This window comes from Trachemys scripta, unplaced genomic scaffold (genome assembly GCF_013100865.1).
Source record: "Trachemys scripta elegans isolate TJP31775 unplaced genomic scaffold, CAS_Tse_1.0 scaffold_26, whole genome shotgun sequence".
Lineage (NCBI taxonomy): Eukaryota > Metazoa > Chordata > Testudines > Emydidae > Trachemys > Trachemys scripta.
The window spans coordinates 3,393,031-3,417,020 of NW_023260511.1; the positions used below are offsets into that span (position 1 = coordinate 3,393,031).

The 23,990-nt window shown below is 46.8% G+C and overlaps 1 protein-coding gene and 1 long non-coding RNA gene across 2 annotated transcripts; both read left to right on the forward strand.

The window, feature by feature from the left end:
• Positions 1–994: 994 nt before the first annotated feature.
• On the forward strand, positions 995–20,535 carry LOC117870318 (butyrophilin subfamily 3 member A2-like). The gene is made up of 5 exons (XM_034757419.1): positions 995–1,123; positions 11,083–11,173; positions 17,226–17,573; positions 19,718–20,002; positions 20,384–20,535. Exons 2-5 carry the CDS (start codon positions 11,104–11,106, stop codon positions 20,533–20,535), a joined length of 855 nt encoding a protein of 284 aa, XP_034613310.1. The 5' UTR covers positions 995–1,123; positions 11,083–11,103.
• A 238-nt stretch (positions 20,536–20,773) lies between these two features.
• Positions 20,774–22,491, forward strand: LOC117870344. The gene is made up of 3 exons (XR_004643959.1): positions 20,774–20,872; positions 21,098–21,154; positions 22,464–22,491. It is a non-coding gene; the product is annotated as an uncharacterized LOC117870344 (long non-coding RNA).
• The last annotated feature ends 1,499 nt before the right edge of the window (positions 22,492–23,990 follow it).

Below are 23,990 nucleotides of genomic sequence, written 5' to 3' on the forward strand. Positions count from 1 at the left end.
TTAGAGCCCAACCGTACCAGGTGTCTCTTCAAGCCAAAACTGCTATAGAACGGGAGATCCAGGACATGCTACAGATGGGTGTAATCCGCCCCTCTAACAGTGCATGGGCATCTCCAGTGGTTCTAGAAACATTCCACTACTGAAGAAGTAATGAACTTTGTTTGTGAAAATAAACTCTCAGACAGTTTTCCAAACGTTTTTATAGCTCTACGCATTCTTTTAAGTATCAGAGGGGTAGCTGTGTTAGTCCAGATCTGTAAAAAGCAACAAAGAAAACTGGATCTAAAAGAACTAGTGACTGAATTTTCAAAACTTAAAGCAAGTAAAGTCATGTTTTAAGAGCACAGAGTGTGTTTTATTTGGAGTGTTTTGTAAATACAGGTTAAAGTTCATTGAAGAATTTTCTTATTTCTTTCTATATTGGATGTGGTGGTAATGGCAATTAAAGCAGGGCAGCATAATGGATGATTTTGGATTTGTAATAATAAAAATTATAATTAACATTTTAATGCATTTTTATTTGAAATCAGATTGAAATATCATCTAGCTGTCATGTACAAATCTATTCTGAAAAATTTGTGTCTCTATTTTATCTGATCTCAGAAACATTGGTTGGACAGACAAATGGACGGACAAATAGAATAATTAAGCCTCTGTTTAAAAAAAACACTTAAAGAACATTAAAAGGAAAAAAGCAGCAAAATGTTTCCCAGTTTACCAAAAACCTCAGCCTAGATCTGCCCTTGGGGTTTGGGGGTGATAATTGCATGGTTCACATAGGCTGCCAGTTGCTGGCAGCTAGTCTAGGGCCGCCTCTGCCAAGCAATGCAGAGGTGGCTCATCGCTGTATGAACTCCTCACTGCTCACCATGTCTGCTCAGGTAACCGAACACTTGTTCTGGATCCTGGCCAGATAATACCTCTGCTGCAATACTCAGGTTAATGTGTGACAAGCGCCCTGGTGCTTTCACTTTCCAATCTCCCGGTCAGAGTTCACAAACAGCTTTGCAATCCATTTCCTTGTCTACCTCAGAACATCCATTCAGTTCCTTGGGTGCTCTGCGTGAGGCTGGGACCCCAGGCTAACTGCATGGCATCTCCTGGAACACGCTGAATCCTTAAGGTAGGTCCCTCCTCATTATTACCCTGATCCTTCGCTCTCAGGGCTGCTCATACTCCTGCCCCCTGGAGTACCTTCCCCCCTGCCATGGCCTGTTCCCACCTCCCATCAGTGCTGGGCAAACCCCGATGGTGGGTGTGATTCACTGCTCAGCCCGTTATCTCCTCACTGAAAGGTGTGACCATTTGGGGTTCCTTGTGGCCTTTCCCAGGAGGGTGTGATGGGCGAACGGGTGATTTGGTGCCTCTTCCAAAGGGCCGCACAGCCCTGCCCTGCCAATGCTCCTAATGGAAGGGGTGCCAGGCCAGAAGCATGTGTGTGTGTGTGTGTGTGTGTGTGTGGTGGGGGGGGGGGGTTATTTGGCTCAGAGTTCTAAATGGAAGGTGCCTCCCTGGTTGTTATTACACGTATTACAGTAGCACCTAGAGGCCCCAGCTGAGACCTTGCCCCCATTGTGCCAGATGCTGCACAGACCCCGGCCAAGGTTTGGCCCCCATTATGCAAGGTAATACATAGACCCTGACTGAGATCAGGGCCCCATTGTGCTAGCTACTGCACATACAGACCATGAGAGACTGTCCCTGCCCCAAAGAGCCTCAGTCTGGCAATCAGGTTTAGCTGAGCCTAGCTGGGCTCAGACCCTTTCAAGCCTTGTCTCCATGGGACATTACGTTGTGTTGGAACATGTGTTAATCCAGCATAGGATGTTGAACACACAGGCCTGGTTTGTGCTGGAGGGATGTGTGGTGTTAGATAACGTATTAACTGTCAGACCTAGTAGTGCATCAAGCCATCAACTCACACTCTGCCAACAATGGCAGCCTTGAATGTCTTGAATGTCCCCTCGAGCACCTCTGTGCTTCTTCCACGCTGCCCACCATGCATGGGAAGTGCTCCCAGCCAATATTCACAGAGCCACCACCTTCCCCTCCTCGAAATCCCTCCTTGGAGCTTACCTTGGCCATGGGCTGGGGCCTATTGAGCACTTGTTACTAGGAGACTCACCTGGGATTGGAAAGACCTGGGGTCAAATCCCTGCCCCAAATCAGAAATGGGGAATGAAACCTGGTTCTTCCAAATCCCAGGTGAGGGCTTAAACGTCAGACTCTAGGATACTCTGGCCACATGCCCACAGTCTCTGTCTCTCTCACCCACCCCCCAGCTGTCTTTAGGGCACAGCCTGAACTGGTAGGTGCTCTCAGAGTAGCTACCCCTTAATCTGTCTATGTCCCTTTGTGGATCTGGCCCTTAACTCCTATTGAAAGTCAATGGGACTTCGGTACTTTTTCAGTATTTTACCCTCTGTTATTAGGCTGAACAAGAGCCCTGTGAAGAAGCTGGTGATTACAGTTGTTGAAGAATTTTCATCAATAACATTTTTAATGAAAAATGGCTTCAAAAATATATGAACATTTTCACCAAAAAACTCAATTTCATTCAAAAATGTTAAATAAAATGATTCACAGCAAAAAATGTTCATTTTGATTCCCTTAGACTGGAATCAAATGTTTGGAATTGATGGAGAAAAAGACTAAGAACTGAACTTAAAAAAAATCATTATGATTGCATTTGATTTTAATTGAATTTCCATTCTTTTAAACCATTTTTTAATCATTGTGTCAGAATATTGATTTCAGGAAAACTTTTGAATGAAAACAATTTTTTTGTCAGAAAAAAAAATCCCCAGTGTTGCCAGCCTCCCAGAATCCCCAGTGCCTGGTGTGCTCCGGTTCTGTGACTCTCTCAGAGACCCACCTTGCACAAGGGCAAATAGGTAATAATATGGCGCAGAAAACCTACGCTCACCCTTTGCTCTGGGGCTGGGCTGGAGATGCAATGATAATAGAGAGAGCTTGGCTGGGCTCCAGACTCCAATCTCTCCTTCCTGGCCAGCAGGGGCTGGGAGTTCTGCAGAGGGTGGGGCTGGATTCAGGCAATGCCGGGCCCTAGGCTCTCCCAGACATGGGGCCCCCATAGACCTGCCCCCTATCCACTGGAGTGGCAGTGGCTGGGTCCCACCTTCCACTCCTAGAGATACAGGTCAGCACATGGGCCCCCTCTGCCCCCAGAAAGCTTGGGGCATTAACAAGAATTTCTCCCCTTTTGCACACTACTTCCCTCAGCAGGGGGTGTTGGTTGTAGTGATATATTTTTGCAAGAGTATAATTTCGAGAGGCTCCCTCATAAGGGGTGGCAATATGAATAGAGGAATTTTGAGCCAGCCCCTGGAAGCAGGGGTCCAGAACATAGCAAAACTGTGCACCACAGATGCTCTCTAGTTTGTTTTTAATAAAAGATTTATTCCTTTCTCATTCACTGGGTTGTTGTTTAATGAACCCCAAGATCACTCCATGGTGTCAGAAGTGCTGAGTCACAAAGAGACTTCAGAAGTCATTTTGAGGTTAACTCCTGTGTTTGAAACTGAAAGCAGAGGCAAGGGGAGAAGGTGGAGCAGCAAACAGAGAAGAAACAAAAGCTTTTATATATGTTGTATGAGTACAATAGTAGCCTGACTAGCTTAAGAAGGGAAGAAAGCCAAAAATGGATGTGTTGCAACCTGCATCTACTTTGCGATTGTCAGACAATATTGCAGAGAACTGGAAGAAATTCCAGCAGAGATTTGAACTGTATTTAGCAGTCACAGAGGCAGAGGAGAAAATGACAACATGAAATCATCAGTGCTTTTGCATGTTTTTGGGGAGGGAGCATTGGATATTCATAACACCTTTAAGTTTTAAGAAGGTGAAAGCATGAAGTTAAGTCAAATACTGACTTGATTTGAGGAACACTGCATGCTGAAAGGGAAATGAGACCTTTTAGAGTCACCAATTGTTTACATGCATGCAAAACACTGATGATACAAGAGAAAAATATGTCACAAGATTAAAGAGATTCAGTAAAACCTGTGACTCTGGTGAGTTGACAGACTCTCTGGTCAGAGATAGACTCATTTGTGGCATGAAAGTCAATGCATTAAGAGAGAGAAACTGCTCTGTGAAGGAGATTTAATTTTATGTAAGCGGGGGAATGCCCTGCTATTGTGGGGAACTTTCCTGGCTTCTGTCCTACCCCTGTGAAGTGAGCTAGCGAAAGGATCTGAGTCCTCACTCCTACTTCTTTTACTCAGAGACCCCCCTGCCCTTGGGGACTCCCCTTCCACTTTCCTGTCTGGCAGAGTCCTCATAAACCCGACTAGGCTGGGAAAGGTTAAAGGAAAACACATCACCCCGCTTTGTGGCAGGGAACATTACAAACAGTGTCTCTGGAATGTCAGGGCAGTTCACGGTCTGTTCCTCCTTCTCTGGCCCTGGCTGTGCTGCAGGGATGCTGCAGGTTCGACACTTGCTCTAATGGTGGCCACACACGTCCGGGCTTTGGGTGGTGGGACCCTTCTTCCCAGTGTCAGTCCCCCGTCGGGTTAAGATCCCCCTCCCAGTCTGGCCTGCAAAGACCATTGGCTGGGGGTGTCTTTCTGCACTGGGCCCTTTGCCCAGGGTCCCCCCTTGGCTGGTCCCAGTTGCTCACCACACCTGGCTCCAGACTGCTCCAGCTCCAGCCCCAGCTCCACTGTTCTAGCTCTGGCTCCACTCTGCCTCAGCACTGATGCTGCTGCTCTGCCTCCAGCCACCTGGGCTCCTTCTCTGGACCCTCTGGCTCTGTGGCTGCAGCTCTGCTCCCAGCACAGGATCTGCTCTCCCTGGGCTGCTTTTCTGGCCCCTTTGGATCTGCCCAGCTCTGTTCCCTCTCAGCTTGGGCCCCTGATTTCTCCTTAGCTCAGCCCCACTCTGTCTGACCCAGGCAATTCCAGCTCACATGGAGGACTGGACCCCCTGGTCTCCTGACTCCCTGATTAGCCTGCCCGCCCTGTCAATCAGGCTGACCTTGAGCATTGGCCTCTCCCCATTGTTCCTGGGGGACTGTCAGTCTCGGGGTCCTAATTTCCCATCGACTCTTCCCCTTGGTACTGGGAACTAGCAACCAACCCCTGCCCCCCGCCCCCTACTGAGTTTTAGTAAGGAGACAACAGTCCCCTTACATTTAGAAAAAGCTCTCCTGATCTGCAGGGCAGCAAAAACTATGAAAGCACAAGCCAAAGAGCTGAATTCACCAGAAGGGGTTATCCATGTACTACGTACAAAAGAATGTAGAAAAATGCTGCAAATCCCAAATACAGAAAAATCAAGTATATCCAGTTGAAGACAAGCTGGTTGAGGAGATGTGCTGGGATCAAGCAAATCTGATGAGAGGGGCTGGATACTGCCTATGAAAGTGAATGAAACAGTTATTCCATTCAAGCTGGACACAGGAGCTCAGATCAATATTCTGTCTGAACAAGATTATGAGACTGAAAATGAGACCAAAACTGGGACCAGCAAGAATAAAAGTAACTGGTTTTCTGGAAAAATTTATACCAGTGAAGGAGAGGTGCATTGCTAGCATCAACTATAAAAACACCACATACAGGCTCCCATTCATTGTGGTGCCAAAGGAAGTGACACCAATTTTAGGTCTGGCTGCCTGTGAAAAACTCAGTCTAATAAAATGGGTGCTCTGACTATGAGATCAAACTGAACCCGGTTATGAGGCAATTGTTTGGGAATATCATGGTCTGTTCCAAGGGTTGGGTTGCTTGCAGGGTGAACATACAAGTCAGATAAACAAGCAGGTCCCTTCAGTTATCCATCCATATAGAAAGGTACAGTTTGCACTTTGTGACAAACCCAAGGCTGAACTCACAAGGATGGAAGTAATGCAAGTAATACGAAAATTGAGGAGCCAACAGAATGGGTGATTGTGGAGAAAAATAATGGCCAGTTATGCATATGCTTAGGTCAGAGAGATCTCAGTAAGGCTATACAAAGAGAACATTTCTAACTGCCCACCAGAGAAGAACTTATGGCTCAGTTTGTGAATGCACAATATTTCAGTAAATTGGATGCATCCTTAGGATTTTGGCAGCTAAAATTCACTGAAGAAAGCTCAACACTATCACATTTAATACCCCATCTGGAAGACACAGATTCTTATGCTTACCCTTCAGCATTAGCACCAGAAGTGTACCACAAAGCCATAATATGATCTATGACCATATTAACAGTGTCAACAGCTCAATAGATGACATCATCATCTGGGGCCCAACTTTAGGAAGGTTTAGATGCCACTAGAGCTGCAAACTGGAAACTAAATAGGGAGAAATATGTTTTAGGGGGTTACAAAACTGACTTTTGTTGGAGATACTATTTCCAATGAAGATGTAAAACTTGATGAGAGGAATGTTTCAGCCTTTGAAATGATGCAATGTCCACAATCAAAGAAAGATGTTCAATGGTTCCTGGGAATGGTTAATTATCTTGGAAAATTCACAACTAATCTACCTACAAAAGCAGTGGCTTTGCGGCAACTCCTAGAAAAAAAAAATGGTACTGGGATGCAGAACAGGCAGAATCAAGGGAAAGTTTGAAACAACAACTTGTTGCCAGCACAGAGTGCCCGAGGACAGCAACATCAGGTTCGTTGCCCGGTGTGCTTCGCGTCAATAAACACACCAGTTGGAGAAGCAAACAAAGTTTATTTGAGATCTCAAAGCGGTGCAAGGAGACTGGCACGTCTCAAATCAAGCACACCAACAGAAACAGCTTTTCTTCTTTTATACATTTTGCAGTTAAGCCTCATCCCCCTCTTCCCCCTCTAGCCCTCCCTTTCTCCCCCCATTCCTTCCTATACCCCTCCCATCCCTGGTAATAGTTACTAAGCAAATAGCAATTACATTTAAGCAGTTAAGTCATTCTTGGCAGCTATAAGCTTAGCTTGTTAGTAACTTCTTTAAACCGTTATCGTGTCCTTTTTCCCTTCAGCCAGAAACATGCAGGCCTCATTATTACCGCTTGATACCAGTGTGAGCAGGGGGTTGCACACAGATAACTGGTTGCTTACATATTCCAATTGCACTTGGCTTTTGAGGTCGATTAGAGTTTAAACATGGAAGGAGTTTGGTTCACTTAGGCCTAGTGCAGCTTGTGATTTTCCACCCTCCCGAATTACCTTGGGTGATGCCTAGTGACGTCAACAAATTCATACAAGAACCAGTGTGGCAGTTCTATGCCTCAGGCAGACCTATTAAAATGTCAACAGATGCTTCACAGTCTGGGTTAGGTGCAGTTAGTTTACAGTAGCATGAGGATTGTTGGCAACCAGTGGCATACACATCCAAATCACTGACTGGGGCAGAAACTAGATATGCACAGATTGAGAAAGAGCTTTTAGGAATATTGTTTGCCTGTGAGAGATTCAATCAATGTATTTATGACCAGACAGCAGATGTTGAAATGGACCACGAGACTCTATGGCATTATTTGGCAAACCATTAAATGTCTGTATCTTAAGGATTCAAAGAATGATGATAAAGCTGTCAAAGTATGACTTGGTTGTGATCTACACACCTGCTAAATATATGTTACCTGCAGATGCACTTTCCAGAGCCCTGACTACCACTACAAAACCAGAGAAGCCTTTAGAAATAGAGTTGCAAGCCTATGTATATCTGACTGTAAAGTCAATTCCGGTACTCAACAGGAAACTGCAACTAATAAGAGAGGAAATGGAGAGAGATTAATTATTGGTGATCCTTAAAGAAGAGATAATTAAAGGGTGTCCTGGAGACATAAGCATTTGCTGTTCAAGAATGAGAGACTATTGGAGCTGCAGACATGGACTTACTGTGATAGATGGGGTGATATTCAAAGGCAAGAAGGCTGTAATACCAATGAGCCTCCAGAAAGAAATGCTACAGAAGATCCACGAGGGTCATTTAGGAATTGTGAAGTGCAAACAGTGAGCACAAGAAGTGTTATATTGACCGTGGATCAATCAAAACATTAAAATGCTTGAAATAGAAGCAATGCCAAGAGGCAGAGCCACTGAGACCTTACCCAGTTCCACAAAAGCCTTAGGAGAAGGTCGGCACTGACTTATTTCCCTGGCAATTGAAGGATTATTTAATAGTCACAAATTATTATTCTCTGTATCCAGAAATTTGCACACTAAATCAGTGATAGCCGGCAGGAAGGGAATCTTTTGCAGACATGAAATTCCTGATGAAGTCTTTAGCTGATAACGGGCTGCAGTTTTCCAATGCAGATTTTGAGCAATTTGCCATAGATTGGGATTTTCACCTCAAAACATCAAATCCAAATTACCCCCAATTGAATGGACATGTGGAAAGGTCTATGTGGATGATAAGGAACCTTATGAAAATGATTTTCAATGGTGGGGATGATTTTCATAAAGCTTTATTGGTTTACTAAAGTACAGCTCTGGAGAATGGCTCTTCTCCAGCTCAGCTGTTAATGGGAAGAAGGATCGGATCTAATTTACCAATCACTGATAACTTGCTAAAATCTCATAATAATTAAACCATACAAAAGATAAAAGAAAATCAGAAGTGGAAGCAGAAATATTATTTTGAGAAAAGGGCCCATGATCTCCCATCTCTTAACCTTAGGAATCACATCTCTAATGCATTGGGCCAAAGGATTGCCATTAAAGAAGAGCTGCATCATAGAATATCAGGATTGGAAAGGACCTCTGGAGGTCAGCTAATCCAATCCCCTGCTCAAAGCAGGATCAATCCCCAGGCAGATTTTTGCCCCAGATCCCTAAATGGCCCCATCAAGGATTGAACTCACAATCCCGGGTTTAGGCGGCCAGTGCTCAAACCACTGAGCTATCCCTCCCCAACCACAGCAACCAAGGGGACACATTTTGGCATAATAGAAAGGAGCTAAGAGTAATCCCAGAAAGCTCCAAAATATTGACAGTACATGTGGACTCTGGCATTTCCCAATTGACTGATAAGTTATCTTCAATGGACAAAGGAGAAACTGGGAAGCAAGAAGAGAACAACTCAGATCATAATGAAGGGCTGATTCTGAGAAAATCATAGAGGGAGATTAAACATCCTGAAAGACTCAGAGTCGTGCTAACCTGCCTGGAGAAGGGATATTTGAGGAAAGTGAGTGGTAAAGACTCACTCCAGAGTGATGTGCTGGTAACCTCTTATCTCTAGATGGTTAACAGGTTGGGATTATGGAAAGTTACTAGACAGGTGGAGAATTTAATGTATGTGTTATTACATAGTTGTTAGTTGTTTACATATGGGTATATATGAATTAATGGGTTTTTTTTAGGAGGGAAGATGTAGAGATATGTTTGTGCAAGACTAATTTAGAGACATTCCCTCATATAGGTTCGTGCAGGTCTGTCGCATCTTACGCGCATTTAACATGCGCAATTTCAGCTTTACGCGGTCGGCGAAAAAAAAAGAGAAAAATATCAATTTTAATACTGAACCTGTAGTGCGGGCGATTCCGCCTGCCATTACACTCAATGTAATTTTGACTATATGCGACTTTCGCTTTACGCGCTGACTGCGGAACGTAACCCCAGCGTAAGATGCGACAGACCTGTATTATGAACACAGGAATTTTGAACCATGCCTGGTAGCTGGGTGAAGAACACAGTGTTGTTGTGCCCAGCAGTTCACCACAGACACTCTCTAGTTTGTTTTTAATAAACATTTTATTCCTTTCTCATTCGCTAGTTTGTTGTTTAATGAGCCCCAAGATGATTACAGTGGTACTTGGCAGGGACGAGGGGCTGGGTCCCCAGGACTCTTTCCCCCTCTCGCACACACAGTCCCTGCTGGGTGGGGTTGGCAGGGCCCACAGAGCAGCAAAACTGGCAGTAAACCTGCTGAGCTGCATGGAGCAGTTCCCCGCCTGGAGCTCTGGCTCCCGGCTCTCTGCAAACTCAGACAGGTGTTGATGGGATCATTAAACCCAGGGCATGATTCTGAGCTTTTCTCCTCACACATGAAACCAGGAAACATATGTTTTTGTTTTGTTTTTTTAATTGCAAGACAAAAGTCTGCTGGGCCCTTGGGCACAGGCCTACAGCGTCTCAACATTAATCCTGCCCTCTAGCAATTTATATCATTCCCAAGTGACCTTGGATGGGCTCAGAAAGGAGGTTTCTTTGGGGGGAAGGTGTCTGTTGTTATGCTTCTGGCACACACAGATTGCGATATAAACATAAATCCTCTGGCTGGAAGGTTGCCGCGTAACACGGCTTATTGCTTAGAATCCAGAACGATAACATTCAAGGACCCAAAACAGAGAGAGACAAAGCAGGCTGCTCCCTAAGGCAGAGAGGCCTAGGTCACCCCACTTTGCTCTAGGCTGCTCTCTGTACATCTGCCTGCTGCTGGACCCAGATCACACACTTCCCAATAAAGCCCACTGCCTGCAAGCAGAACCAGGAAAACCCTCACAGCATTTACAGTGACATTCAGTTTTCAAAACACCACATGCACGATGGATGGGCTTGGAGGGAGCTGGAAGTGAAACAGAAATAGATTCACAGATGTTAAGGCCAGAAGAGCCCATTCCGTACATCCAGTCTGTCACTGTGTACATAGGCCAGAGAATTGAGGGCAGGAAGTCTGAGCTCTGAGCAAAGCTGAGATGGCCCCTTCTGTCCCCCCGTGTATCTTGCTATAAAATCTACTGATGTGATGGTCTCCTGTTGATATCAGGGGTTGGGGAGCAGGCATTTGACAGCCATGTGGGTACCACTGGGATTACCTCGGAAGTGGCCCTGCTCTGCTGCAGGCTCACCCTGCACTGGTATTGGGGAGCACCTGCACCAATGGATGGTTAGAGAACTGATTGGGGAAGAAATGGGGGTGGATACACGGCACTGCTTGGGGGTGGAAATTCCTAGTGCCAGGCCTGGGCAGGTGGCAGAGCAACCTGGGAGGGGTGAAATCCTTGCCTGTCAATGGGGAGATTCCCTGCCTGGGAGCAGAGTGGGTCAGGTCAGACAATGGATGGGGCATGTTCTCTGCACTGCCAGCCCCTCACGCAGCCTGGGGAGTGTTAACCATCCCTGCTCTCTCCTTACAGGTTCCTGCCCGGGGTGTCCCCATGGCGACATGGTGGCAGCTCTGTGTGTGCAGCCTGGGGATCCTCCTCCTGACGCCGTGTTCTCTCTCTGGTAAAAATGTTTGAATCCCAATTATTTCCCTCCCTGTCCCCCATGTACGCTGCCCCCTGCTGGGCTGGGGTAGGGGGATCTGAGGCCCAATTAAACCCCCACCCCCTGCGACCTTCTCAGTTCTGCACAGTAAAAGGGGTCAGGGCCAGGAGGCTGTGGGGCGGGGATGACATTAGGGTGACCAGGGTGTGTCCTAGTTCTGGGTGGCAGGATTGTCGGATCTTGCAGCAAGTCGCCCAGCTCCTGCTGCCCCTGAGAGAGGCTCCCAGAGCCCCCGACACTGATCACTTCCTGTCCTGCCACAGGACCCGAAGGCACCGTGCTGCTAGACCTGCCCCACTGGGGACCTGGATTCTCATGACCTGCAAGGCTTAGATCTTCCCAGCTGCCTAAGGGATGGGAGTGTCCAGTTCCCATTGGGATGAAGGGGAGCTGCAGTGTCACCAACCCCAAGCCTTCAAACACCATGAACCAGGCCTCAACAATCAGGAGATTGGCAACAAAAATCATAAGATTTAAAAAACAATACAAAACAAAACCACTTTTGGGGGTCTTCTTATTTCCCTTGTTTTTTGAGTCTTTGGTCACATTCAGGTCATATTTTCAAGCTTTTCTCTGCAACTATTAGAGCTAGAAACTGCTTTTTTAAAAATGAAAACAGATTCTCACAGAATCACATGCCTTCAGGAGCTGGGGCTTTATGAAAAACACTTAGTAGCCCAAGAGCTGGCAACACTGGTATGAAAATCTCCTTGTTGGCTTTGAAAATCTGCTCTTTATCCCTCCCCGCCTATAGCCACACAGTGAGTGTCAGGTGCTGTAGCTCAGTCGTCATTCCTCTACATGCTCCATGGTGGGACAAAGGACCATGGAGACCCTTGAGGCACAGCTATTCTAGAGTCATAAATCACCTTCAAATATTTAATTTCCTCCAGACACCGATCACCAGAACAGTGAATCCCCATCTGAGCCAGTTTCTGTTTTGGGTATTGAATAGGGTTACCATACGTCTGGTTTTTCCCGGACATGTCCGACTTTTTGGTGCTCAAACCCCCGTCCGGGGGGAATTTCCAAAAAGCCGAACATGTCCGGGAAAAATACTCCCAGCTTTGCCAGCATCCCTGCCCCAGTCCCGGGCTTACCTTAGAGCGGGCTCCGGCAGGCTGCGAGCTGCAGGCGGATTCCCCCCAGCGGCAGTGGCTGTTGCTGCTGGGAGACAGCTCAGCTCTGTGCAGCTGAAGAGCCGAGCTGCCCAAGCACTACCGGCTTCACGGTTTGCCAGGCAGCCCCCATACCTCCGGACCCTGTGCCCCCGGAGCCCGGGAGGGGAAGTGCCCGGCCGGCAAGTGGATCAGAGCTCCCGGAGCAAGTGGATCGGAGCTCCCGGGGCTGGGGCGTGCTGTATGGCGCTCAGCTCCCCATTTGTGATGAGACACAGCAGTGTGGTGGATCGCTGCAAAATACCTGCCCAATCAGAGCTGTGGGACCAGGGCTTGCAGGTGCTGGCTCTGACAGCTCCCATTGGAGATTTTCCCAGCCAATGGGAGACACTGAGCTTGGCTTGTGGCGGGCGCAGCACGTGGAGAACCTGGCTGCCCCTGATCCTAGGAGCAAACACAATGCCAAAATGAAAGTGTAAATTCACTGCAGAACTAAAGACAAAATTCCCGTGTTTTCAAAGTGGTAGAGACGAATGGGAAGCTGAGTGCATGGTATGTAGACCTGGTACTTACATCTCTGTGAAAAATAAAGGTGCTAATGATTTACAAACTCATGTGGACTCAGACAAGCTCAAAAAAGCAGTTCAAGGAGAGAGCTCATGCCTGACTAACCTAATTGCCTTTTATGATGAGATAACTGGCTCTGTGGATGAGGGGAAAGCAGTGGATGTGTTATTCCTTGACTTTAGCAAAGCTTTTGATACGGTCTCCCACAGTATTCTTGCCGGCAAGTTAAAGAAGTATGGGCTGGATGAATGGACTGTAAGGTGGATAGAAAGCTGGCTAGATTGTCGGGCTCAACAGGTAGTGATCAATGGCTCCATGTCTAGTTGGCAGCCGGTTTCAAGCAGAGTGCCCCAAGGGTCAGTCCTGGGGCCGGTTTTGTTTAATATCTTTATTAATGATCTGGAGGATGGCGTGGACTGCACTCTCAGCAAGTTTGCAGATGACACTAAACTGGGAGGCGTGGTAGATACACTAGAGGGTAGGGATCGGATACAGAGGGACCTAGACGAATTAGAGGATTGGGCCAAAAAAAACCTGATGAGGTTCAACAAGGACAAGTGCAGAGTCCTGCACTTAGGATGGAAGAATCCCATGCACTGCTACAGCCTAGGGACCGAATGGCTAGGCAGCAGTTCTGCAGAAAAGGACCTAGGAGTCACAGTGGACGAGAAGCTGGATATGAGTCAACAGTGTGCTCTTGTTGCCAAGAAGGCTAACGGCATTTTGGGCTGTATAAGTAGGGGCATTGCCAGCAGATCGAGGAACGTGATCGTTCCCCTTTATTTGACATTGGTGAGGCCTCATCTGGAATACTGTGTCCAGTTTTGGGCCCCACACTACAAGAAGGATGTGGAAAAATTGGAAAGAGTCCAGCGGAGGGCAACAAAAATGATTCGGGGTCTGGAGCACATGACTTATGAGGAGAGGCTGAGGGAACTGGGATTGTTTAGTCTCCAGAAGAGAAGAATCATAGAATCATAGAATATCAGGGTTGGAAGGGACCTCAAGAGGTCATCTAGTCCAACCCCCTGCTCAAAGCAGGACCAATTCCCAGCTAAATCATCCCAGCCAGGGCTTTGTCAAGCCGGGCCTTAAAAACCTCCAAGGAAGGAGACCTCCCTAGGTAACGCATTCCAGTGTTTCGCCACCCTCCTAGTGAAATAGTTTTTCCTGATATCCAACCTGGACCTCCCCCACTGCAACTTGAGACCATTGCTCCTTGTTCTGTCATCTGCCACCACTGAGAACAGCCGAGCTCCATCCTCTTTGGAACCCCCCTTCAGGTAGTTGAAGGCTGCTATCAAATCCCCCCTCATTCTTCTCTTCTGGAGACTAGAAGAAGAAGAATGAGGGGGGATTTGATAGCTGCAGATGACAGAACAAGGAGCAATGGTCTCAAGTTGCAGTGAGGGAGGTCTAGGTTGGATATTAGGAAAAACTTTTTCACTAGGAGGGTGGTGAAGCACTGGAATGCATTACCTAGGGAGGTGGTGGAGTCTCCTTCTTTGGAGGTTTTTAAGGCCTGGCTTGACAAAGCCCTGGCTTTGAACAGGGGGTTGGACTAGATGACCTCCTGAGGGCCCTTCCAACCCTGATATTCTATGATTCTATGATTCTATGAACAAAATTGACAGATTATTTTGTAAAACCAGGCAGCAAATCAGAGGATGCTGTTACTGCAGCAGAGGGTGCGTTTGCATTTCATACTGTGAAGCATCATAATAGCTTTAAGTCAATGGATTGCACATCTGTCTTGTTGAAGAAGACATTCCCTGATTCTGAAGTGGCACGGAAATTTTCAAGTGCTAGAACCAAGATAAATAATTGTTATCTCTGTGCTTGCACCACATTCTGTTGATGTTGTTCTGAAAGCATTTAAAGAAAATGACATAGCTTACTGTGGAGTTGCTACAGATGGAAGCAATCACGGTTCAGTGAAAATATTTCCAGTAATTATTCAGTATTTCAACTGGAAGAATGGCGTTTTGCAGTCAAAATTGATTGAGGTCCAGAACACACCTAATGAGACTGCTGACACGATTGCTCATTACGTAAAAGAAACGCTTGAAAAAAATGGTTTGTTTGAGAAGTGCATTGCATTTACAGGTGACAACTGCAATACAATGTTTGGAGGACTCCAGTGTGATGAAGATGGAAAGAATGTGTTTGCAAACTTAAAGAAGTTGTTGCAGAAGAGAACATTAATTAGTGTGGGTTGCCCAGCACACATTTTGAACAACTGTGTTCACCATGCAGCAGAAAGAATGAACGTTGACATTGAGAACATTATTTTTAAAATTTACCAGTACTTTCATATCTACACTGTCCGAACTGAGCAGCTGAAGGAGTACTGTGAGTTTGTTGATGTTGAATACATGATGGCTGTCATTATTTCCAGGCATTACAAGGCTGATACAGATGTTTCCGGCCTTGAAGTCATTCTTTCTGTCACAGGACAAACCACCCATAGTGCTTAAAACATTTTTTGAGTATGAATTAAGTGAGATTTACCTCTGGCACATGCATTCACTCATGAGTGTATTCCAAACTTACATCCAAGAAATCGAAAGGGAAAGCAATTCTGTCGTGGAAGTGCTGAAAAGTTTGAACTCAGTTCACACTATCCTTCTTGAATGCAAGACTCACAACTTTATGTCCCTGCAAGTTAAGGGACTACTGGCACAAAAGTGCATGGAAGGAATTGATGAAGAGTGTGACAAATTCTGTGCTGAAGTAAATAATATGTACAGCATATAGAATATTTGGAGATGTGGCTTAGACCCCTGGAAGACTTCTCTTGTTTCAGGTGGATTACCCTGAGTGAGTCAACGAATTGGAGTGATGTGGAACCTTGTATCAAGTACCTGACCAATAAGGGGATGCAAATTGATGACGTGAAGTGTTTTGATCAGTTCAGCAACCTGAAGAAGTTTACGGAAAGTTGCAACAGTGATGAAGAGTTCAGTAATTTGCTAGCACACCAGAAGTGGACCAAATATTTTGAAAAATCCAAAAACATTGAGTGTCATTCGGAACTGTTAAAGATTGCACAGTTCTTCTTTGCTATTCCTTCTCACAATGCAAATGTAGAGCGAATTTTTTCACTGATGCAAAGCCAGTGGACAAAGGAAAGGACCAACTTGAATGCTGAGTCGTTGAAAGGAATTCTACTTGTACAGTACAACTTCAGACAAACTTCTTGTAAAGACTTTCATGCCTTCTTAAAGAGCAATCAGCCACTGCTGAGAAAAATGTGATCTGCAGAAAGAAAGAAAACTGAAGAACTGGTGAAAGGAAAGGACTCACTACATATAAAGAATTACGTCTGGGAGGAATTTTTAAATAGCTCAAAATGTCCGGGATTTTACCAGGCAGGGAGGAGAACTGGGTGCTCCAAGGCATCTGGGGAGCTGGGAAATAGAACAGTGTGAGCTGCGTGTCCTGACCGCTTCCGAAAACTGAGCCCCGGGGCAGATCCTCCACTGGTGTTAACTGAGCAGCTTCATTAAAGTAATGGGAGTCTACACTAGTGGAGTGATTGACTCTAGAATTGGTGCAGCTGTTTCGCGTGGCTGGGAGGGAGGAGGGGGAATGCAGGGCGCTCAGGGGAGGGGGCGGAGTTGGGGCGGGGACTTTGGGGAAGGGATTGGAATGGGGGCAGGGAAGGGGCGGAGTTGGGGCGGGGCTGGGGGGGGGGTAAGGGGCAGAGTTGGGGTGGGGCCGGGGCCCCGTAGAGTGTCCTCTTTTTTCAATGTTCAAATATGGTAACCCTACTATTGAATCCATGGAAGGGACGTGCAGCAGCCCAAAGGTCCATCAAAGACCCGATACCCTCAGGCCAGGCAGAAGCCCTCTGAGGTGACCACTCAGCAGCCATTGTGGGCTATGTGGATCTGAAACTGGTTCATCAGAGAAGTTGCTCCCAGCTTGTAACTTAATGCCATGGGTCCGTGCAGTGCACTATGAACTGGCAGGTGGCTTCCAGTTGGGGCCATCCCTTGCCAACAGAGTGTAGGTAGGTTGCAAGACAGGCACCTTTGGAGGGGTTTCCAGGGGATTGTAGGACAGCATTGGAGCACTAGCTTGTGCCAGCTGTGGTCTGGCTGCACTGCCCTGTGTCCACACTGAGAGTAACGCAATTGAGCTACACATGGCTCAGTCTCAGGAACCTTCTGCTACGAGCAATTCCCAACAGGGAATTTTGTTTAGTTCAGTGACACCCTCTCCTCACACTCAGTGTGTGTCTGTACCAGCTGGGCCCTGGCTCAGCGACACCCTCTCTTCTTTCTGCTCACTCACTCTGCTCTTGGGGTTTTCTATTGCAGAGAAGTTTTCCCTGGCTGGCTCCCAGCACCCCGTGGTGGGGGTAGTTGGCCAGGATGTGGTGTTACCCTGCCAGCTCTCACCCCCGGCCCGGCTGCCCAACATGGAAGTGCTGTGGAGGAAAATTGGAACAATATTTATCACGGTTCACAAGTACTTGGATGCGGGTTCCCAGGACCTGCCAGGGGAGAGTTACCAGACCCGGACGGAGCTGTTCCCGCAGGAGTTTAGCAGTGGGAACGTCTCCCTGAAGCTGAAAGGGCTCCAAGGGGCAGATGCTGGGACATACCATTGCTTTGTGAGGAACCCAGAATGGAGCCAGGAAGCCACCACTGAGCTAAGGGTCGCAGGTGAGATGCGGCACTAAGGGGCACTGTGTCTGGGCAGCCAGAGCCTCCTGTACCCTGGGGGAGGGGTGCCCCCAGACTGAGCCCAGATGGCAATAGGGTCCTGTGCTGCAGGGAGCTGTGTGCAGGACTCAGTAGAGGGCGCTCTCCCTTCACACTCAGCAGCAGCGACCCCATTGTGGTACTAGCAAGGTCAGTGCTGCATTAAACAACCTCTTTTCAATGAGATGTAAAGCTACAGTCCTCAGTCACCATGCTCATTGTGGTGCTGTTTGAGGGTGTGGGACCTTTACCCCCATGTTCTGCCCAAATCCCAGGTGAGGTCATAAGTACATTTGGCCTCCCTGAAACTCCCCCTGCAGTGTCCAAGGTCTGGGATATTGTTTGTTATTCCCTGGGCACTGACCCTGCATTCAGTTCTGCACAAGGGCAGTGAAAGAGACAATCTCTGCCCATTTACCTCACTGAGTAACCTAGCCCCAGACAATACAGTTCAGAAACATCAAGCCCCAGGTGAGGGGCCTGCCTGTGATAATACAGAGCATTGAGGTTATTTTAAATAATCTCCCATCTTTGGTGGCTCCTAGTGCAAAGTCTCCACAGGAGACGTATGCTTTTAGGGAGAGATTTAAATGAGGGGAGAGTGGTTGTGTGCAGCACAGGGAGAGGGAAATCCAAATATGAGGAGTGGCTTGGCCTTGGGCACCATTCCCAGTGTGAGAGAAGGACACGAGAGGGGACAGTATGTAGAAGGATGGCACAGGAGGAGTAGGAGCAGTGATGTAGGTGGGGTCCCAATTCCTCACTTCCTGCTCTGTACTGAAGTGCAGTGATCCTGACAGCTGCTGGGCTCCACCCCAGAAGTGGTTGCATTTCAGCAGCAGGTGCAGTGATCTCTTTGTAGCAATTTCACCCTGCACATTTGTCTGTGAGCCTGCAGGGCCAAGTGCTTTATGGAAATGCAAGAGAATCTCCAAAACTGGCGGTTATTCTAATACTTAGATTCACCAAGCCAGCAACAAAACAGCTTCCACAACCCCTTACTGGTTACCAAGAAGCCAAAAACAGAGTTCCCTTAAAATAATCCAGGCTTGAACTCCCACCCAGACAGCCAAGTCAAATATGAGGATGACTGAAAATCTTGTTCATCATATAAAAAGTTCTACCAATCCCAAAGGATCAGACACATTACCCACCATATTAATGAATATTTCAGATCTTACCTAAATACACGCTTACAGTCAATTCTTATTAACTAAACTAAAATGTATAAAAAAGAAAAGAGAGTACAGGTTAAAAGATCATTATACATAGAGACTTGGATAACATTTTTGGGTCAGTTTCATAGTGGAGATGGTGAGCTTTAGAGTTGCAAAGAGTTCCTTCAGAATTAGTTCATAAGTTACAGTCCAATGTCCATTAACAGGGCGATCCAGATGGGACTGGAGACCTCAGTCTTGAGATTCAAACGTCCCCTGATGAAGCTTAAGCAGATCTGTGAGAACAGGATCAGGGTCCAAGTGTTCCTTTTATAGTTCCTTTATAGTTCCTTTTATAGTATAGGTGGGAGTTCCTTTAAAGCCTCTTGACAGCATGCAGTCCTTGGGTGAACAATAGTGGCTTTGAAGTAACCTCCTGTTTTCTAAGCACCACCAGTAATTAGCTTCATGGATTAACATAAGGTAACTGCCTGTCTTCTGCCATTTACAGGTAGTTTACTACGTGTTTCAGAGAGAAATGAAGACAATAATATTAGTACATTTATAGTTCATCTAAATTTTAACATCTCCTTTTGATCTCTGAATTAACAGAATACAGTGATAGACAGGCGGGTTACATTGTCAACCTCTAACAATATATATGTAAACACACAAAAACACAATTATTATCTACTAATACGTTTCTAAAGGTTGAATCTGGGTCAATTAGCCTGCTAGTTGTGTAACCCTTTCTAGCCCCCTGTCACAGAGACAGTGTTATTTAATTTCTCCAATCATCATGTTGAGGGATCCCAGGGCGACTTTGCACATATGGGAATTGATCTTTCCAGTCACAGCCCCCTATATCCAGTGGTAGCCGAGGAATCACGTGGTGCAACCAAAGACACGATTTCCTGATACACACACTCTCTCTGTCTCTCCCTGCAGCTGTGGCTCCAGTGTTCATCGATGTTCTGGGCCCCCGGGGTCAGGGGATCGGGCTGGCCTGTAGATCTTCAGGCTGGTTCCCCAAACCTGAACTCCAGTGGGTTGGAAAGAACTGGCAGAACCTGGCGATGGAGATTGTGACCAATGTGACTCAGGACAGGGACAACCTGTATAGTGTTGTGAGTCACGTCACTGTCACAGAAGGGGAAGAGAATGGAGACATCAGCTGCATAGTGAGGAATGGCCTGCTGGAGCCTGAGAGACAATCTGCCATTTACCTCTCAGGTGAGTCCCCCCATGCAGAAGGGGTCACCGCAGGAATGAGGGATCTGGGTCACTTGGGAATTGGACTTAACTTGGAAAATGAAGCTAGACAAATTAAGACTAGAGACTAGATAAGGTACAGATTTTAACAGTGTGGGGAATTAACCAATCGAACAGCTGACCTCAGAACGTGGTGGATTTTCCAACCCTTGGAATCTTTCAATCCACACTGGGCATCTTTCTCTAAGATCTGCTCTTGCAGAAACAGAAGTTCTGGGCTGGATGCAGAGATCCGTGGGAGAGCGTCTCTGGCCTGAGTTATACAGGAGGAGCCTGTATGGTCATAATGGCCCCTTCGGGCCTTAACATTCTGTGAATCCATGAACTCATAACATACTGAAGCCAGCTTGGAAAACAATTGTTCTCAGAACTTAACTGGACTGGACGTGGTGACTGAGCACTGGGAGCTGTGTGACAGTAACCATACGAACAGCCAGCTGGTGCGGGCAGGGCTGGGCAGGCTGGATGCAGACCTGCTGGCTGTTGGCTTGTAACAGTGGGAGGGATTTGGTCAGAGCAGAGTCCTGATTCTTGGAACTGATGCTGCGCTGGCTTCTCCAGTTTCACTGGCTCCATTTGCAGCTGTCATTTGAGTATGGAGAGGGACATTCCCGTTTATTTCTGGGGCTCTCTGAGCCTCAACTCAGCTGTCAAACCAAATAGCAAACCCCATTCTCTAGCTCCAGGATGGGACCTTGCTCCTCACACACTGCGCTCTCTGTTTGCCAGGTGACGTCTTCCCCCATGTTTCTCCCTGGCTGGCTGCATTCTGGGTATTGTTCACTCTGGTTCTCATTGCTGCTGGCGCTTGTGCATATCTTGGATACACAGGTAATGGGAATGTGTTATTTCCATGTTTAGAGCCTGGCCCTAGAGGGCACTGGGCTGGGGCATGTGAGTGTCTTATTGTTCAGATATTTACCTTGTGTTGGTTTTAGGAAATAAACCAAACTAACAAACACACTGGGATGCCCGGCCTCAGCTGTATTAGCGTATTGCTCCGTGTGTTCACTTCCTTCCCTGTCTCACTGCGATGTCTGATTCTCTGTCTCACAGCGAAGCAAAAGGCCTCTCAGAAGAAACAATCTGAACAGAAGGCTCTGTTAAACTTTGGTAGGTCTCCTGCTCTAGTTCTTGCACTGTCTGTTGAGATGTGTGAGCTCTGTGACTGCTTTGTTTTATCAGGGCAATGAAGGGGATAGAGCCAGGAGGTCTCTGCCTCCCCACATTTTCATGCGCACTGATGATAACAGGTTGGCAAATGTGTCTTTTGCAATGGAAACCCAACGGTCAGTGCTTGTGAGAGTCCCTTGTGGCAGGGAGATTGTGACACCCTTACTCTGGGCAGTTGCTCAGTGGCTGTATTCTGTATAAAGGAAATGACACTGCAAGATTAGTGATGCTTTGTGAGATGATTTCTTCCCTGTGACTGTTGAATGCACAGGACGCAGGGAGGGTCATTAACCACTGGAGCAACCTCCCAGGGCAGTGGTGAATTCTCCATCTCTTGATGGCATCACATCTGGACTGGGCATCTTTCTGGAAACTGCTGTAGCCAAACCCAAGTTATTGGGCTCAGTGCAAGGGGAACTGGGTGAGATTCTCTGACCTGCGATATACAGCTGTAGATGTCTAATGGCCTTGTCTGGTCTTCAACTCTATGAATCTGTGACATTCCCTCTCTCAAGATGTGGCAATAGACACAGCAACACTCTTTTTTTAGAAGTCCACACGTCTAATTTATTTCACTGTGAACTTTTCTATATTTAAGAACAATATTGGTTTGCACCGTGATGGTGCTGAGTGGTGCTGACCCATTCTGCTGGGCACAGCACACACATGCAGGGAAATACAGATGAAAGGTGGAGAGAAAGGATAAAACATGCCAGCACAGTGACTGGGATTATCACAACAAGGACAACCTGGAAAAGCCCTAAGGATCCCCCTCTTTCATCTCCTTTGCCCTCTGCCATACCCCCTTGTGGCCCACCATTGCTCCAGCTGGGGAGGGCTGGATGGGACTCCCCTAGCAATCAGTGCTGTTCTGTAACTAGCCAGAGGGGTCGCTGTGGAGTAATTAACCCCACCCCATGGTTCTACTGGCCCTGCTTCACCAGCCCAAGGCCTGCTCTACACACAGCCCTGCACCAGTTTAACTCAAGGTGTGTTTAGATACCTAATTAGTTAAACTGGTTCAAGAGTGTGTGTAGACAAGGGCTAAGGAGTGAAAAACTCCCCAGATCTCCAGCATGTTGGTGCATATCACTAACCACCAGCTCCACTCCTGTCAAAACTGCTGGCTCCTGCACTGGGGCTGGGAGTGTGGTCATGGGATGTCTGTGACTCACCCCAGTCATTAGGGAGTGTACAGCACCGCACAGTGTGTGTCTCTGGGTCTGACTCTTTTCTATTCCCATTTCAGAGACTGAGAAGAAGACCTTGGAAGCAGGTACTTGGCTAAACCCATAGTAAATGTGTGTGTGGGAGCACACATGGTATAATAATCTAACTTATTATACCATGTGTGCTTCCATGGTATAATAAGATAGAAAAATCACCACACGCACTGTATGGAGTGTAGTCACCTTCATGATCATCTCCCCCTGCCCTGGAAATAGCCAAACATTGCAGAGTTAGCAGCTCACATTTCAGCCTTAACAACGAAGAATGAATTTAAAGCATATGGAATGATGGGACTCAGGCTAGGTCTACGCTGCCCAATGGTTCAGATTATGGGGGTGTTTCACCATGCCTCAGTGGGTCACAGCTGAGCTACCAGATTCAGGAGAAACTGCTGAGAAATGGTGCAGACTCACCCCAAACTGGTGCTTATTCTTCCATAAGATATACCAAACCAGTAACAAAAGTAAACTTCTGTCTCATCACACCAGTTAACAAGAAGTCAGAAATGCAGTCTCCCTAGTTATCCAAGCCCTTCTTTCACAACCCACACACTAGACTTAATAATGAGTGGTTATTTAAAACCAATGTCATTACATAAAGTGTTCTTCTAATCACAAGAGATCAGCCACATAGCCATGTCAATATACAACTCAGATCTTACTCAATGATCTCGCTGTTGCCAGTCCTTTACTATCTGATATCAAAGATTTATTTAGAGGAGAAAAGAAAGGAGAGAGTTATAATGCTTAAGAAAAACAAATACATATACTCATTGCAAAATTCTTGGATCAGGTTTGTATCAGCAGTGGAATAAACTGATGGCTTATAAAAATCTCTGGTGACTTCCAAAAGATTGGAAGGTCCTCGGTCCATTGGTTGGAATGCTCTTTTTAGTGTATATCCATCGTCCAGAGATCAGGGCAGGGAAAAGGCCAATTGGAGATGCTTATGGGTTTTTTTAATACCTTCTCCCATGTGGAGGGACAATTCTCAGTTTTAGTTGGTGAAAAGGTACAGGCACAAAATGGAGTCCAGATCACATGAGTAAGTCACATGTGTTTCATGCTTTGATGAGTCATAGCAGGAGCCATTTCCCATATTCTGGCTGAAATGTCCTCAAGAAGGCCCACCAGGTGGGAATAAGCTTCTTCTATGGCCCATTGTGTTAGTTAATGGGCCATAAACTTGACTGGTCCATTCACAATGTGCTGTCCAGTCTCACACCTCCGCCCACTCACACATGATACATGCAAAGTCACTGGTAGGGGCCTAGGAATTGAACTGTGCAGGGGGTCCACAGGCAACAAAGACCATCACTGACTGTAGCCTCCTGCAATCCTAGTCCTGGGCTTCCTCCCCCAGCTCCAGCTCTGTTTGCATCCCTCAGTCCCCACCCACAGTTTTCCTGCTATTCCAGCCCTCATCTCCTTAGTCCTGTCCAGTTTTCCTTCCTCTTAGTATACGCCTGGGCCCCCAGTGAAGAGAGAATCCAAATCCTACTATGTTCTGTATGGGCTGTGTGAGGTGCACTCTGATCGGCCCCACC

Excerpts from the sequence above, each read along its gene's own strand:
- LOC117870318 (XM_034757419.1), top strand. The coding sequence starts at position 11,104 with ATGGCGACATGGTGGCAGCTCTGTGTGTGCAGCCTGGGGATCCTCCTC. Across the intron at positions 17,574-19,717 it reads CACTGAGCTAAGGGTCGCAG|CTGTGGCTCCAGTGTTCATC; the intron begins GTGAGATGCGGC and ends CTCTCCCTGCAG. Across the intron at positions 20,003-20,383 it reads ATCTGCCATTTACCTCTCAG|CCAGCTTGGAAAACAATTGT; the intron begins GTGAGTCCCCCC and ends AACATACTGAAG.